The following is a 14,119-nucleotide window of genomic DNA, read 5'->3' as shown; positions in this document are numbered from 1 at the left end:
GACTAGGAAAAAAATATGCCAATCATGGCCTCAGATAACTATGAAAAAACTAGTTTTCCAAAAAGAAGATGATGATGCCAAAGAGCCACTATCTAACAGCTCATGTGCCCAACTGCATACATATCTTAAGAAAAGAAAGGTCAAAAAAGCTAGGAATAACCCTAAAATACTCCAGGATGATATAGACATTATACATGAAAAAAAAACTGAAATTTCACAAATGGATAATTTTTTCTATCAATCATGCAATTTAGAAGACTTGTACATCAACTAAATGTGGAAAAAAGACAATTTTTTTGGAAGCATCACTAATATGCATTTAAAACTTTCAGTTATTAATGGTCACAGTCAGCAATCACTGCAACACAGGAAACTTAGTAAAAGACCAATATATCCCAAATAAAAATAAAGTATCTCAGTTCTTAAAAAGTATAATCTTTCCTGTAATAGTAAAAATTTTCCAAACTTCTAGAAAAAATATTAAAACAATTAAAATTTTCTCAAATAAATATGACTGCTCTATCACCAAGTAATATAAGACATGTACAGAAAAAATAGTGACCACTTCTACTTGAAAGTTGATGCTTCCTGGTTAGATCCAAATCAACTTTTAATGACTTATTACAAGTTCAACTGTTTTAACAAATTTTAAAAATCTGTATTATTTCGGTAACTAACACAGCATTTAGCATACATCGGATGCCCAATATTAGTCTGCTGAGTGAATTTTGCTTCTAAATATATTTCTAATCAAAAACTGCCATATATCAACCTAAATATATTCTCTGTTAAGTCACTTTTTAAAAAAATCAAAGAAGAAAGTGAAGACTAATATTGTATACAATTGAAAGACAGCAACTAAACTCTTCTGAAAAAAGACTAGTTCTATTTCCCAGCTGTCACTATTTGGACAGATGGCAAAGACTAAAGGTAATTTAGTCAGAATTAAGTGAGTATAATTAGGCAAATTGATAGCGATATAAAAGATTAAGACTGCCATTTGATCTGGGAAGAGTCAAAGAAGCCATGTGTTTTCTTCTTTCAAAAATAATGGAGTCCTATCTTTATAACAGGAGAACTACATTGGGTAATTTATCTCCAGCCAACAAAGGAATCTACAACTAGGCCATATATTAGAATAAAACCTCATACATGCCCAATGAATAATTATAATTAAAACATACTAGCCAAGTATCCATCTGACCAATGTGGTATAAACCCTAACTGACATTAAAAGGACTTTCTTTCATTTCTTAATATTCTGATTTTTTAAGCAAGTTATCTAGAATTTAATGAAATACTGGAACTATGTAGGCTCTATTTCCAGTGTTCTGGAAATTTTCTCAGATAACTGCTTTCTACTTTAATTGACATTTCTTTGTCATCAAAGTTTTTATTTCAATATATATTCTTTATAAGTTACCTTAATTTTTTTTTCAGAACAATGTGGAAAGTGAATTAACTGAAATATCTGTAGACATATACCAAAGACAAGAAATCAAAATCCCAAATAACTAGTGTTTTTTGAAACAATCAAATTGGACATTTTTAAGTCGGAAAGATATTAGATGATGCTCTAAATTCATTATTTCATTCCACAAATATTTATTAAGTGTTTACTAGGTACCATGCATGTTCTAAGCTCTGGAGTTAGAGCAGTAAACTAGAAAAGAATCCTTATCTTCAGGGAGGTCACACTCTATTCAACAGGCTAAGATTAAATAAGATTTCCTGTTAAAAATTTCAAGCTTCACAAAGTCAAAAAGCAGCATGTAAAGCAATTATTCCACAAAAACCTAAGTCATATGTAAAATACTTACATAAATTCTATCTTTACTGTATCGAACTTTGATATTATGAAGAAGAGTGGCTTCATTTAAATACATTAGTGAACCTGAAACATAAAATTTGCAAATCACTAAATATTTGAAGAAGAAAAGTAAAATAAAACAATACTATCTTAATCTGAATCACTTTGATCCAAGCTAAAATCCACCTGCTAGGTTAGATTTAATTCCATTTTTTAAAACCCTGGTATAGGGATCCCTGGGTGGTGCAGCGGTTTGGCGCCTGCCTTTGGCCCAGGGCGCGATTCTGGAGACCTGGGATCGAATCCCACATCAGGCTCCCGGTGCATGGAGCCTGCTTCTCCCTCTGCCTATGTCTCTGCCTCTCTCTCTCTCTCTCTGTGACTATCATAAATAAATAAAAATTAAAAAAAAAAACCCTGGTACATGTAAAACCTCAAAAGCCAATTTAAAATATACCCAGTTTACATTTGTGTTACAGTGATATTTTTAAACAACAAATTTCCAAACAGGTGAGTATATCTAACGAGTACCAGGTGAGTACACATTAATGAAAGCTGGTTGTAAAACTGAATACAATTCAAGTGGAAAGTAGTATTTCAGAGAGCATTGATTTTAATATACTTTCAATACAACAAAGTGATTATACTAATCAAATCAGATGCTCAGAATTTTACAGAAAAAACACAAACAATAAAATTTTAGAATAAGAAGGGACCATGAGATCATTCAGTCCACGCTCAAGGCTGATATGAAATAAGAGTCCCAGAAAAATTTTATGTGTTAACCCAGGACATGCAGCTAATAACAAGACAATCAGGGTAGAAATCTTGTTCTTCTGAGATCTACTCTACTAATGTGTCAGAGTATACTGTATATACGTTATTGTTAATGTGCATTGTATTATACATAATATTATCATAGTATTATGATACTCATACTCTTATTCTATTCTCCCAGCCTAATATATACTTTCTCAGTCCTCCAATCTCTTGAGTTTCATTTCCCCATTTCTACCACAAGCTACTATAGAAAAAAAACACTCTTTCCCCAACCACTTTGTTTCTATTATTAGCATTCTCACTCTTCTCTAATCCATTTAGACTACTCAGCACATAAGTCTAAACCAGAACACTAGTTAAATCTCTCTCTTCCTCAAAAAAACATCAGTGGGTCTCTATCAACTATTGAAATCCATATTCAAGTGTGATATTCAAGGCCCTTATTAACCTTGCATTCAAGGCATTATATGACCTTTTCATATAATTTTCCACAACTCCCTTTACTATGGTCTAACTTGCAGGCACACTAAAGGACTTAACCAAATCCAAATATATTCATGAATTGGACTATACGGACTTAACCAAATCCAAATATATTCATGAATTGGACTATACCTCTGTATCTCTAGGTATCAAAAATCTACCTATGCTGTAAGATCAGTTCAAAAATTATCTCATAAATAATAATTCTCCATTCTCACTACCACCACCATGACTAGAACTACTTTCCTCTTTGTACTTTCTTTACGGTGCTTACCACAGATCAGTTTTGTCAAACAAGAGTCTCTTGCAGTATCTCAATAAAGACTGTCTATGCCTCTATAGTCATATAATGTAGCCAGTTCATTTTCCAGGTACACGTGTTACTGGGTTTTTTTTTGTTGTTGTTTGGTTTTTGGTTTTTTTTTTTTTTTTTTTTTTTCAGAGAGAGAGAATGAAAGAAGGGACAGGAGAGGCAGAGGGGGAGAGAGAGAATCACAAACAGGCTCCACACAGGGTTCAATTTCATAACGCCAAGAACATGACCTGATCCGAAATCAAGAGTCAGACATTTAACTGACTGAGACACCCAGGCACCCATCTCACTGTTTTCTAATGCCACTTATAGCAGAATAAAACAAGAAGTAAGTTAGTCAGTGAAGCCTCCTAAGAGTTGAATGGCATCTTTCCCTTGAATTGAGAAAGATTTGGAGAAGGTAGGAGGCAGAGGTGTATCTAGTTTGGCTACTGGTCACTAACCTTCTATATCCCTGCACTTCTCCCACCCTCATCCCCCAGGAACCTGATCTACATGTCACCTTTTCTTATCCAAAGCACAATGCTGACCCACTCCCTCTTCTCTCACCTTCCTCTGAACTACCATTCTGAAATATCATTTCCATGTCTTAAGGAAATGGAATAGTCTGAATAGTACAATTTAAGAGGAAGACCCTTGTATCCACTGGCAGAGATTTCACCACTTAGGGATTCATTTAGTTTCATTAACAGATATTCCTAAAAAGACTGGGAGTGTGTGTGGAAGAAGTAAAGAAATGAAAGCAGGTGGTCATTCACATGTCAGTATATGTTTATATTATTAGCTTTTTCAGAGGATTAGGAATTATAACCTAAGGGAAGCAGAGAGAATATCATAAAACCATGTTTTAAAATATTAAGAAATTAATTAAAAATAATTCAAAACCACTTATGTTTAGCTGTATGTGTATATATAAACAAAAAACCATTATTTTAATATATGAAAAGGAGTAATTTGTAGTTCTGAATATCTCAACAAGTCTAAGCAGAAAAGAATCATTTCTCTGATTTTGAATACAATAGAATTTTGCTCTTTTATTTATTTCCTTTTTTTTTTTTTTTGGTTCTGAATGCTGTTCAGAAAAATATCCCATGAGACAAATTCTCCAGCAATTCTGGAAAGAAACTCTACATTTTTTTTCTCAATCTCCTACACCTAATAACAGCTACCATTTGAAAGACTGTTAGAGGTCAGGCACTGCACCACATAATTTAAATATATCATCTCTAAATATGCAACATACACATTATCACTCTCATTTTACAGATGCAGAAGCTCTAAGAGGAGAGATAAATTGTCTACAGGTACACAGCTTCCTAACAGCACAGTCAGAATCTGAACTCAGGTTCTCCCTGAGTCCCTGGCTCTCTCATTACTCCACTATTCCCCATTGTCCTACTCATGTATGAGGACCTTACAGGATTACTCAAAGGTGAACTCCAAAAGAAAAATCAACAAGGACAGAATACATTCCTTTCTCTTTTTTTTTTTCCTTAAGATTTTAAGAAATCTCTATACCCAATGTGGGGCTCAGACCCACAACCCCGAGATCAAGAAATGCATGCTCTACTGACTAAACCAGCCAGGAGTCCCTTTTTTCTTTAAATGGAGAGTTTTTAATGTCAGATTATCATTAATGATACTCAAGCAACTGGACAGGATCCTTAAATATTGCCAAATAGGGGAGCAAGGATAGCTCAATTGGTTGTGTCCAACTCTTGACTTCAGCTCAGGTCATGATCCCAGGGTCCTGAAATTGAGCCCCGTGTGGAGTCCCACATTGGGTTACACACTCAGCAGGGAGTCTGCTTCTCTCCCTCTCTCTTTCCCTCTGTCCCTGCTCCCGCTTGTGCGTTCTCTCTCTAAAATAAATAAATCCTTAAAAAATATATTGCCAAATAAAAAATGAAACTGCTTAACCTTGAAAATGTTATAAACCTTGAAAATAAACATGGCCTGGTCAACTGGATAGTTTTTTCCACCAAATACGCTAAGATAAAATACAATGTTCTAAAATCAATTTTGCAATTAGTACTTATACTTTTGTTACATGTTTGTTTCCTTTAAACAGTGATATTAAATGGGTCCTCCTGACTCAATTTCCAAATTACAGAACTACATATACAACTACAAAAGTGATCTGATTCTAGATGAGCTTCAAAATAACTCGCTCAAAACTGTTAACAAGAGATATTTAGTTCAGGCCTCATAGTAAATTATAACCATTGCCCACATTTACACAACTGAGAGAACACTAAAAGGACATTCAAGAAATTCTTTCACCAAACTGCAAATGTGAAACAATAATGAATTCAGGTCTTTTGAGCTCCTCCATTCACATGAACTTCATATCAAAAGGCTACATTTCTTCTGAACCAGTGTAGTATACCTAGTAATATAACCACTAGTTTATTTTTTGGAAAGGAAGTTTCCTTTTCTGTCCTGAGAACTATTTTTTAACCTGATACTTACAATTATCTTCCACATCTTTTTTGCTGTCTTCTTCTGCAGGGAACACTTGGTTTATGAGAGCCAAAAATGTCTAACAAACAAAACAAAAGCTCATTAAACTAGAAGCTTATAAATAGTAAGAAAAATAAAGGAGCTTAATTGGCTGCATACCTTGGAATACTGGCAAAAGTATGCTCTTCATTAAAATACAATATAAGATCCTTCTGTTTAATAAGTCACTAACCCAAAAAGAGAATAATAACTTTACTCAAATATTACCCACTTTTATTTACATGAACGTGAAATCAATAATGGAAATCAATTAAAAACATCCTATGCTCTAATGCCTTAGAACGAGACCAAACAAGAAGTATGTTAATATTAAATTTACATGGTATGTTCTTTAACAACTTTTTTTAAAATAACATTTTTAATGTTTGCATTAAAAGCAATTTTATTGTTTAAAAAAAAGATAACATTGAATCAGATATACCAACAGAACAGATTAGTACTTACTGCTACTCTTTCGGTAAAACATATTAGACCCAAATTCCTGTATAGAAATGTATCAGGGGTCCCTGGCTGGCTCAGCGGTTTGGAGCCTGCCTTCGGCCCAGGGCATGATCCTGGAGTCCCAGGATCGAGTCCCACATCGGGCTCCCTGCATGGACTCTGCTTCTCCCTCTGCCTGTGTCTGTGCCTCTCTCTCTCTGTGTGTGTGTCTCTTGTGAATAAAAATAAACAAAACCTTTTAAAAATTTTTTAAAAAGAAGGAATGTATCAGAAATATAAACAGTATCCAAAACTATCTGGTCCATAATATTATAGATATCAATGAATAAGTCTGTATTTATTATGTTACTTAAATGCTATGGCAGAAACTCTAGAATTAAGATAGTATCATGCAAGAGAGAATAATAGAGAATAAAAGAGTGTTAAATTTTATTCATGTCATTCTAACAGTTGCCTATAAATTTATACTTCTCAAACAATTACAATTACTTTTGTGGTTGAAGTTTCCATCCATACCAAATAAAACTCTAAGGAAAAATGTTCAATTATTTTAAAATAATATCTATAGATCTACATATGTATATATATGCAAGAGTATAAAATAAGACTACTGCTATAGTTTTCAGAGTAAAATCCAAGCTGCTGGTACTACTTTAATTCAAAGTCACATGCAAATTAGAAAACTGTTATGCTTAAAAACTCTGGAAGTTAATTATTTAGAACCCAGCCCAAATGTCCTTAATGTTATAAATGTGCAGAGGTTTATAATGTCACAGACGTCAGCCTTCTTTCACAGCTATGGCAAAGGGGGTAAGGACTCCCCAGACCTCAGGTTTGGGTTTTATCTTGTTAAGAGTCATGTCAAATATAAGAGGCTCCAGAAAGTCAGAAAATGGGGTAGCAGAAGACAACAAATTCCTAATATGGGAAGATTAGGAGCAGGAGTAAAAGGCCAGTAATGAATCTTAAAAGACAGTTTCTATCCCTCCTTCATCCCACAATTATCACCAGCCCTCATCATTCTCTCCCCTTTACTGCCTACTCAGTGGGAAAGAAAATTTGTTTCATTAAAGCAATTGTTTTCTATTAGAGGGAGGATGTTTTTTCTCCTATCAAGAGAAGATCACATAACAAAGCACACATTGATCACCAGCAGTAAACATCTACCACACATCAAACACAGGACATCAAGCTCCAATGACAAAATGGACAAATAAAAGTCTCTGCATTTGAGAAGATTACAGACTGGCAGGGAGGGAGAGAGAAATGTAAACAAGTATCTCTGATAAAATATTACAGGAAGCTAAGAATTTTTACCACTCCTCCAAAAAAGTAATCAACAGTAAATTCTACTACATGGGAGGAGGAGGAAGAGATTGGGTATCTGTGGAAAAATTCATAAAGGAGGTGACCTCAATCAGTCTTAAGAGATAAATAGTATTTGCTAAGCAAAAAGCTATGGAGAGTGGAAAATGGAACACTGTGAGCAAGGAACACTGTGAACAAAGCACCCAAAACCACCTGGCTCATGGTGAGGGCTTGATAAATACTGGAGAGGAAGAATGGTAGAAAAGGAGAAACAGACACATGAGAATAAGCATATGGTAGGAGTATGAGGAGGAGATTGTTTATTGATAAAAGATAAGACTAGCAAAATAGAGAGGAAAAGAAAATGTATACCCCTAAAATGCCATATATTTAGGGCTGTAGCCTGAAGTCCAGTCTGCTGCAAATATGGAACATGAAATCAATTTAAGGCTCAAGACTGCATTTTTAACAGCATAAAAGATAAGAGAAAATAGAATGCATCACATGAGGTAAGGATGTTTCATTTATGAATATATATACACACAATGCACATACTTGTTAAAATATATAATCTATTTTTATAAATACACATATACAATACGCATATCAAATGCAATATAAAATCCATTTCTTACTATTGGTCATAATCAAAAAAAATTTTAAACCATTACTATCATCAAAGACATGTTCCTCACTAGAGCTAATAATTCCTTCTTCCACACTTCTACTATATCAGCAAACAGATCTACTTGACTTGTCCATCACTTTATGTACTTAATTCCTTAATATTTAAAAGATGATGATCTCTATAACATGAATTACCTTAGCAAAACTGCTACTCTTATGGATCTTCTCAACTACATGGCTATTATGATGTTATAATTTATTAAGACCCTGATCAGACAGTGGGAGAAAAATTAAAATTAGAAGCAATTCCTGAGAACTTAACTTCCAAAACATTTTTATGGAAAGAAGTTTCTTAGTTTACAGAATTACCTACAAATCCATGAAGTTTTCATAACTCCACAAGTTAAATCTGAAGTGTTTTTATTGTTTCTATGTATGTACCTGATTAATACTAATAAGGCATAGTTGAAAGCACATTAAATATTTAAAATATGAAAAAGCATACACTCATAAATCAAGCTTCCTCTATGCCTGAATTGAATTATTTTGTCACCTGTGGATATAACAAAATATATTCACCAGAATATACCTAGAAAATAATACTTTTAATTTCACTGCAGCCTTCTGATTTTCTGTGCTTATAAAATATGTTACACAAAATGTTCTGATTTTCTGTGCTTATAAAATATGTTACACAAAAATGAAAAAAGACTTTGAAGGATAATGAAAGGCTCACTATATTTTTATCATCCCTAAATATGCTACTTTGGCATACTGATTATTTTGAATTAAATGCTCTTGAGAAACAGCAGGTACAAGAAAGCCATTCTCATCCTCCTTTTTATCCCTGAAATCAGGAGATAAAATTCCTATGTGAAAAGTGCCCTCCCTGTACCAAGAAGAAAGAAGACATTCTTATCACCAGAGAAAGGCAATCAAGGCCAAGAGAAATCTATACAAACTCTGTCATACTAATCTTATCTTCCTAATTATTTCACTACAATGTACTGACTCTAACCCAAACCCCTCCGTCTTATCAATTCTTCACAAATTTATTATTTCTTTGTCAAAAAGGTATAAAAGCTTTCTGCTCGGGTAACTTCTTCAGAACTTCATTCTCTTGTGAAGGCTCCCATGTACACACACACAAAAAAATGTAATAAAAATGGTATGCTCTTCTACTGTGAATCTGTCTTGTATCAGTTTTATTCTTAAATCCAGCCAGAGACCTGAAAGGACAGAGGAAAATTTTCCCTCCCCTATAACTTTAAATATATGAAAATAATTGAGCTTATTTCTTAATTATGTCATTCTTCGAACATGTACAGCATTGTAAGTACAAATAGGTACTTGTTAATAAGAGGAAAAACTAGAAACAGTTTGTGTTTTCTTTCCTGAGAGTATCTTTAATTGGCCTCCTCTAGCACAGCATGTTATATATTATGCATTTAGGTTCCTGGGTTGTTTACAGTAACAGAATAGTTTTCTCTGTGAAAAGACCTCATGAGAGATCCACCTTGTTTTTCTAAGGTTCCCAGAAGGATGGCAGTCATATGGCATTAGTTAACCATGTATCAGTAGAATATAAATTATTCACGAACATTCTCAGAGTCTAAAGTAAACAGAAATGACATCAACAAATTTAATTTAGTCAGAAGATCTGCTTAACAGGAGTATTTATTAAACTGAAAACTGTTAAGTTCTCCCACAAAAACAGACCTTATAGTCTCCATGAAGACTCAAAGAAACTTCTGATCACATTTCCCCCAAGCTCCCATTTTGTAATACTGTCTAGTCTAAGCATAAAAAGAAATAGATGCTATGTGTACAAAATTAAAGTATGCTTCTATGTTTTAAAAACTATTATAAAAAAACCTATCATTATAATGAAAACAATAATATAATAGTATAATAATAATAGATTGGTTTGTTAGACTTAAGTATATTTTTTAAAGACTTAATTATCTTTATTTAATAGAAATATATTTATTCCAATCCTATGCTAATAAACTTAAAAAGCTTAAAAATCATCTAGATGCTTAAGTAAAAAGCAAAATTTGTTAAATTAATCCCATTCACTTTTCATATTTTTGTTTTATAACATATTGACTACATCACAAATATATTAATTTTAACAATACAGTATAAGGAATAAAAATGTTAGTGTTCATACTTTATCATATAACTACTTCCTAAGAATGAGATAATAGAAGGCTCACTAGATTTCTGTCTAATTTTATGATAAAGACACCATTTTTTCCCTAGGATACAACATACTTAAACAATAAGTAACTCACTAGGAAACTAAGATTCACTTACCAGAAAATTGCTTTCCCTTATACTGTGCTAGGAATATCTATTCCATTAAGAAGGGAGACATTTATAGAAAAAAAATAAATTTTGAAATCTTTCTGAGAAACTCACCTTGCCTTTTTGGTTCAAGGGTTCAATTGTTAAGCTGTCAGGGCCAATATCTACAATATTGCCCATTTGAAATCCATCTGTAGGGTGTGGCGCCCAAACTGGTTTCCCATCCTCCATTTTTGAAGGGAGTGCCCACTATCTCCTGTTTGAAAGGAACAAATAAAATAACATGAATAACTTTGGAAATAAAAAATAAATAACATCGTTTTAGAAAGCTAACATGTAAATGGCAATTCACAGAAACACATGTCTGCCCCTGCAATAAGTATCTCCACTTCCTTTCATCTTGCTACACCCTGACCCTTTTATCAACCTTCAGAGAAGTACCAAGCAGACCATACCTTCAGGTAACACCTGCTCTGCTACAGCCTTTCTTCAACTGTGATTGCAGTGGTGTACTACACTTTGAGCAATACAGAAATAGGGAGAAACAGTTACGTTTTTACTTATTGCCCCAATGTTACTGATAACAACACTTCCTTTTACTATATAAAGTATTCTGGATCACACCACAAATTGAACAGTTGTCCAAGGAATAGATATTATTGTGTGGAGTTAACTAAGAGTTTAAAAAAAAGTCATCTTAGACCTGAAGGGATAAAAACAAGAGATGTGAAAGATTACTCCCCCACCCCCAGGAAACTTCCCCTGACAATCTGAGACTACAGAGATGTCTCACTCATGTGACTCCCTATATGCATCTTCACAGAACCATTTAGCTTATTGTTTTTGTTTATTTTTTAACTGAAGTAAAACTTAAACACAATGTAATGTACAAATCCTATATACAAGTTGGTGAGTTTCAACAAATAGATATAGCCATTTAACAAACACCACAATCAATATATAGAACATTTCCATCACCTCTGGAAGTTCCTTTATGGTCAATCTCTAACTCCCATAGGTATCCAATGTTCTGGTTTATCTCATCATAGATTCATTTTTGCCTTTTCTTGAACTTCATATAAATGAAATCTTACAGCGTTTATGTGTGGCTTCTTTCACTCAACAAAATGTTTTTGATATTCAATCATGTTGTTGTATATACTAGCCCACTGGCCAATTATACAATTGTTTACCTATTGTCCTATTAATGGACACTGGCATTGTTTCCAGTTTTTGCCTATTATGAATTCTAATTTTTCAAGTGTTCTTATTAATAAGCTTCTTTCATGCTTGGCATGGTCATATCTAACATTTATAATTCATCCCAAAGAGTTCATGACAAAATATTTAATTTTCATGAGCTTGGATTCTATGAGACTACTGTGAAATGGTGAATTGGCTTGTGAGTGACCCCAGATGTTCTTGTTTCAGTATCTCAATGGGAACTTATTTTTCATTACTTATCTATACTTAAAGAGTTCCCATATGGATGCTCTCAGGTCTATTTTCTTATGAAAGTCAAGGATGTGTGGTATACAGTTCAATCAAAAAGCTGCTAACTTGGGATGCCTGGGTGGCTCAGCAGTTTAGCACCTGACTTCCACCCAGGGTGTGATCCTGGAGTCCTGGGATCAAGTCCACATCAGGCTCCCTGCATGGAGCCTGCTTCTCCCTCTGCCTGTGTCTCTGCCTCTCTCTGTGTCTCTCATGAATAAATAAATAAAATCTTTAAAAAAAAAGGTTCTAACTATTGGCAATGTGCTTGTTGGTTAGTCTTTTATGTCACGACTATACAGTGGGATTGGGATTTGCTTTCCCCAAGCAGTAAGAGCTGTTAGGTTTACATGCAATTCCAAGTTAAGAAACTAAATGAATATTCTCCACAGAAGTGAATCTGTTAACACTGCTTTAAACTTACCACATCTATATCTCAACATTTTATCTAAATAATTCTATCTAGTTCCATGGCTTTAAGTACCATCTTTAGGTGACTGATGTCCAAATTTATTGCACTAGCCTGGAATATATCACTCAGTTGAGTTCCCAGATGTTTATGTGCCTACTGAACATCTTCCCATGGGTATATTCAAAAGATATAACATTGTTATTATTATATTATTACCCTGTTCCATCACCCCAGCCTGTTCTTCCTTATATCAGTAAAGGCACCAACAATACTCAATTCAAATCAGACATGGAGTTATCCTCAATTCTTCCAACTCCCTGCAAATTCATATCACTCCCCTAAACCTATCAGCTCTACTTCTAAAAGGAATCTCATTTTCACCCACTTCTCTATATTGCTTCTGCCATCCTCGTTAAAACCAACATGGCCTTTTACCAGGACTTCTCTAATTAACTTAGGCCATCTGCTGCTGCTACCCTTACCAATCTGCATGGATCACCAGAAATCCTACTGAAAGATAAATCTGATCATGTTATCCCTTTTCCATCAGGGCATGATCCAGTCCCTTCTGTGTTCCCAAGGCCCAACATAGAGCAGGCAACTGAATATTCACTGAGTGAGTGAATGAATTGTGTACACAGTTTGGGAAGAGTAAAAAGAAATGGTGAGGGCAGCCTGGGTGGCTCAGTGGTTTAGCACCCCCTTCAGCCCAGGGCCTGATCCTGGAGACCCAGGATCAAGTCCCACGTTGGGCTCCCTGCATGGAGCCTGCTTCTCCCTCTGCCTGTGTCTGTGTCTCAAATAAATAAATAAAATCTTGAAAGAAAGAAAAGAAAGAAAAAAAAAAGAAAAGAAAAGAAGAAAGAAAAGAAAAGAAAAGAAAAGAAAAGAAAAGAAAAGAAAAGAAAAGAAAAGAAAAGAAAAGAAATGGTGAGCTAGAAAGAGTTGAAAGGTCTTAAAAACCTAAGCTTGAAACTAAGCTCCACCACTGTCTGACTAGCTCTTAAGCAAGTTACTTAATCTCTCTGATCATTATCTTTATCCTTATGCATTAAATGATATCACTTACCTTACAGAATTGCTATGAGGATTAAGTGACATAAAATTGAGATCATCATCCTAATGGTACTCAATAGGTACGATTCATACTGCTCCCACTTATTTTCCCAAGTATCTGTTGTTTGAAGCCACCAGTAAATTTAACAAAAAATATCTTATTATACTTCTAAATAGAAATTACAGAATAGTCATGAAATATCGTTTAGGAATAATCAAATATCTGAAAAAAAATCACAGCAAAGAAAATCCTCAAAGTCTTTTAAAAAATGGCAAATTTCCTTGAACTATTCAAACTGCTTTCCCATTCTGAACCATTTGCCACAACTTAATTTAAAGGCATGCATCTAATTTTAAAGGGTCATCTAATTTTGCCCCTTCATCAAATCCCTAAATCTAAACAAAGTGATTCTTTAAAAAGAAATTAGTCCACAACGATGGGAAAAAAACAAAAAGGAGCCAATAGCAACAATATTTTGGAAGCTGGAAAGCAAATGGTTGAGAGGCAACTGACTCAGCAAACCTGAGAGACGTTACTCTCAAGTCAGGAATAGGGAAAGAA

The 14,119-nt window shown here is 34.0% G+C and overlaps 1 protein-coding gene across 6 annotated transcripts in view; it reads right to left on the bottom strand.

Annotated features, from left to right (window-relative positions):
* Positions 1 to 14,119, bottom strand: part of MYO6 (myosin VI) — a 143,260-nt gene that overhangs the window by 77,942 nt on the left and 51,199 nt on the right. For all 6 annotated transcript variants that reach the window (XR_007401230.1, XM_025444959.3, XM_049092262.1 and 3 more), the window contains exons 2-4: positions 10,710 to 10,851; positions 5,859 to 5,928; positions 1,821 to 1,894 (exon numbers count right to left, since the gene is read on the bottom strand). Coding sequence is in view for 5 of the 6 variants with exons in the window: in XM_025444959.3 (XP_025300744.1) it covers positions 1,821 to 1,894; positions 5,859 to 5,928; positions 10,710 to 10,826 (261 nt within the window). In the remaining variant the exon portion in view is untranslated. The remainder of the gene's footprint in view (positions 1 to 1,820; positions 1,895 to 5,858; positions 5,929 to 10,709; positions 10,852 to 14,119) is intronic.

Source organism: Canis lupus, chromosome 12 (assembly GCF_003254725.2).
Source record: "Canis lupus dingo isolate Sandy chromosome 12, ASM325472v2, whole genome shotgun sequence".
Classification (NCBI taxonomy): domain Eukaryota; kingdom Metazoa; phylum Chordata; class Mammalia; order Carnivora; family Canidae; genus Canis; species Canis lupus.
Note: the sequence above shows the minus strand (reverse complement) of the source record. Positions and strands in the feature narration are given on the sequence as shown.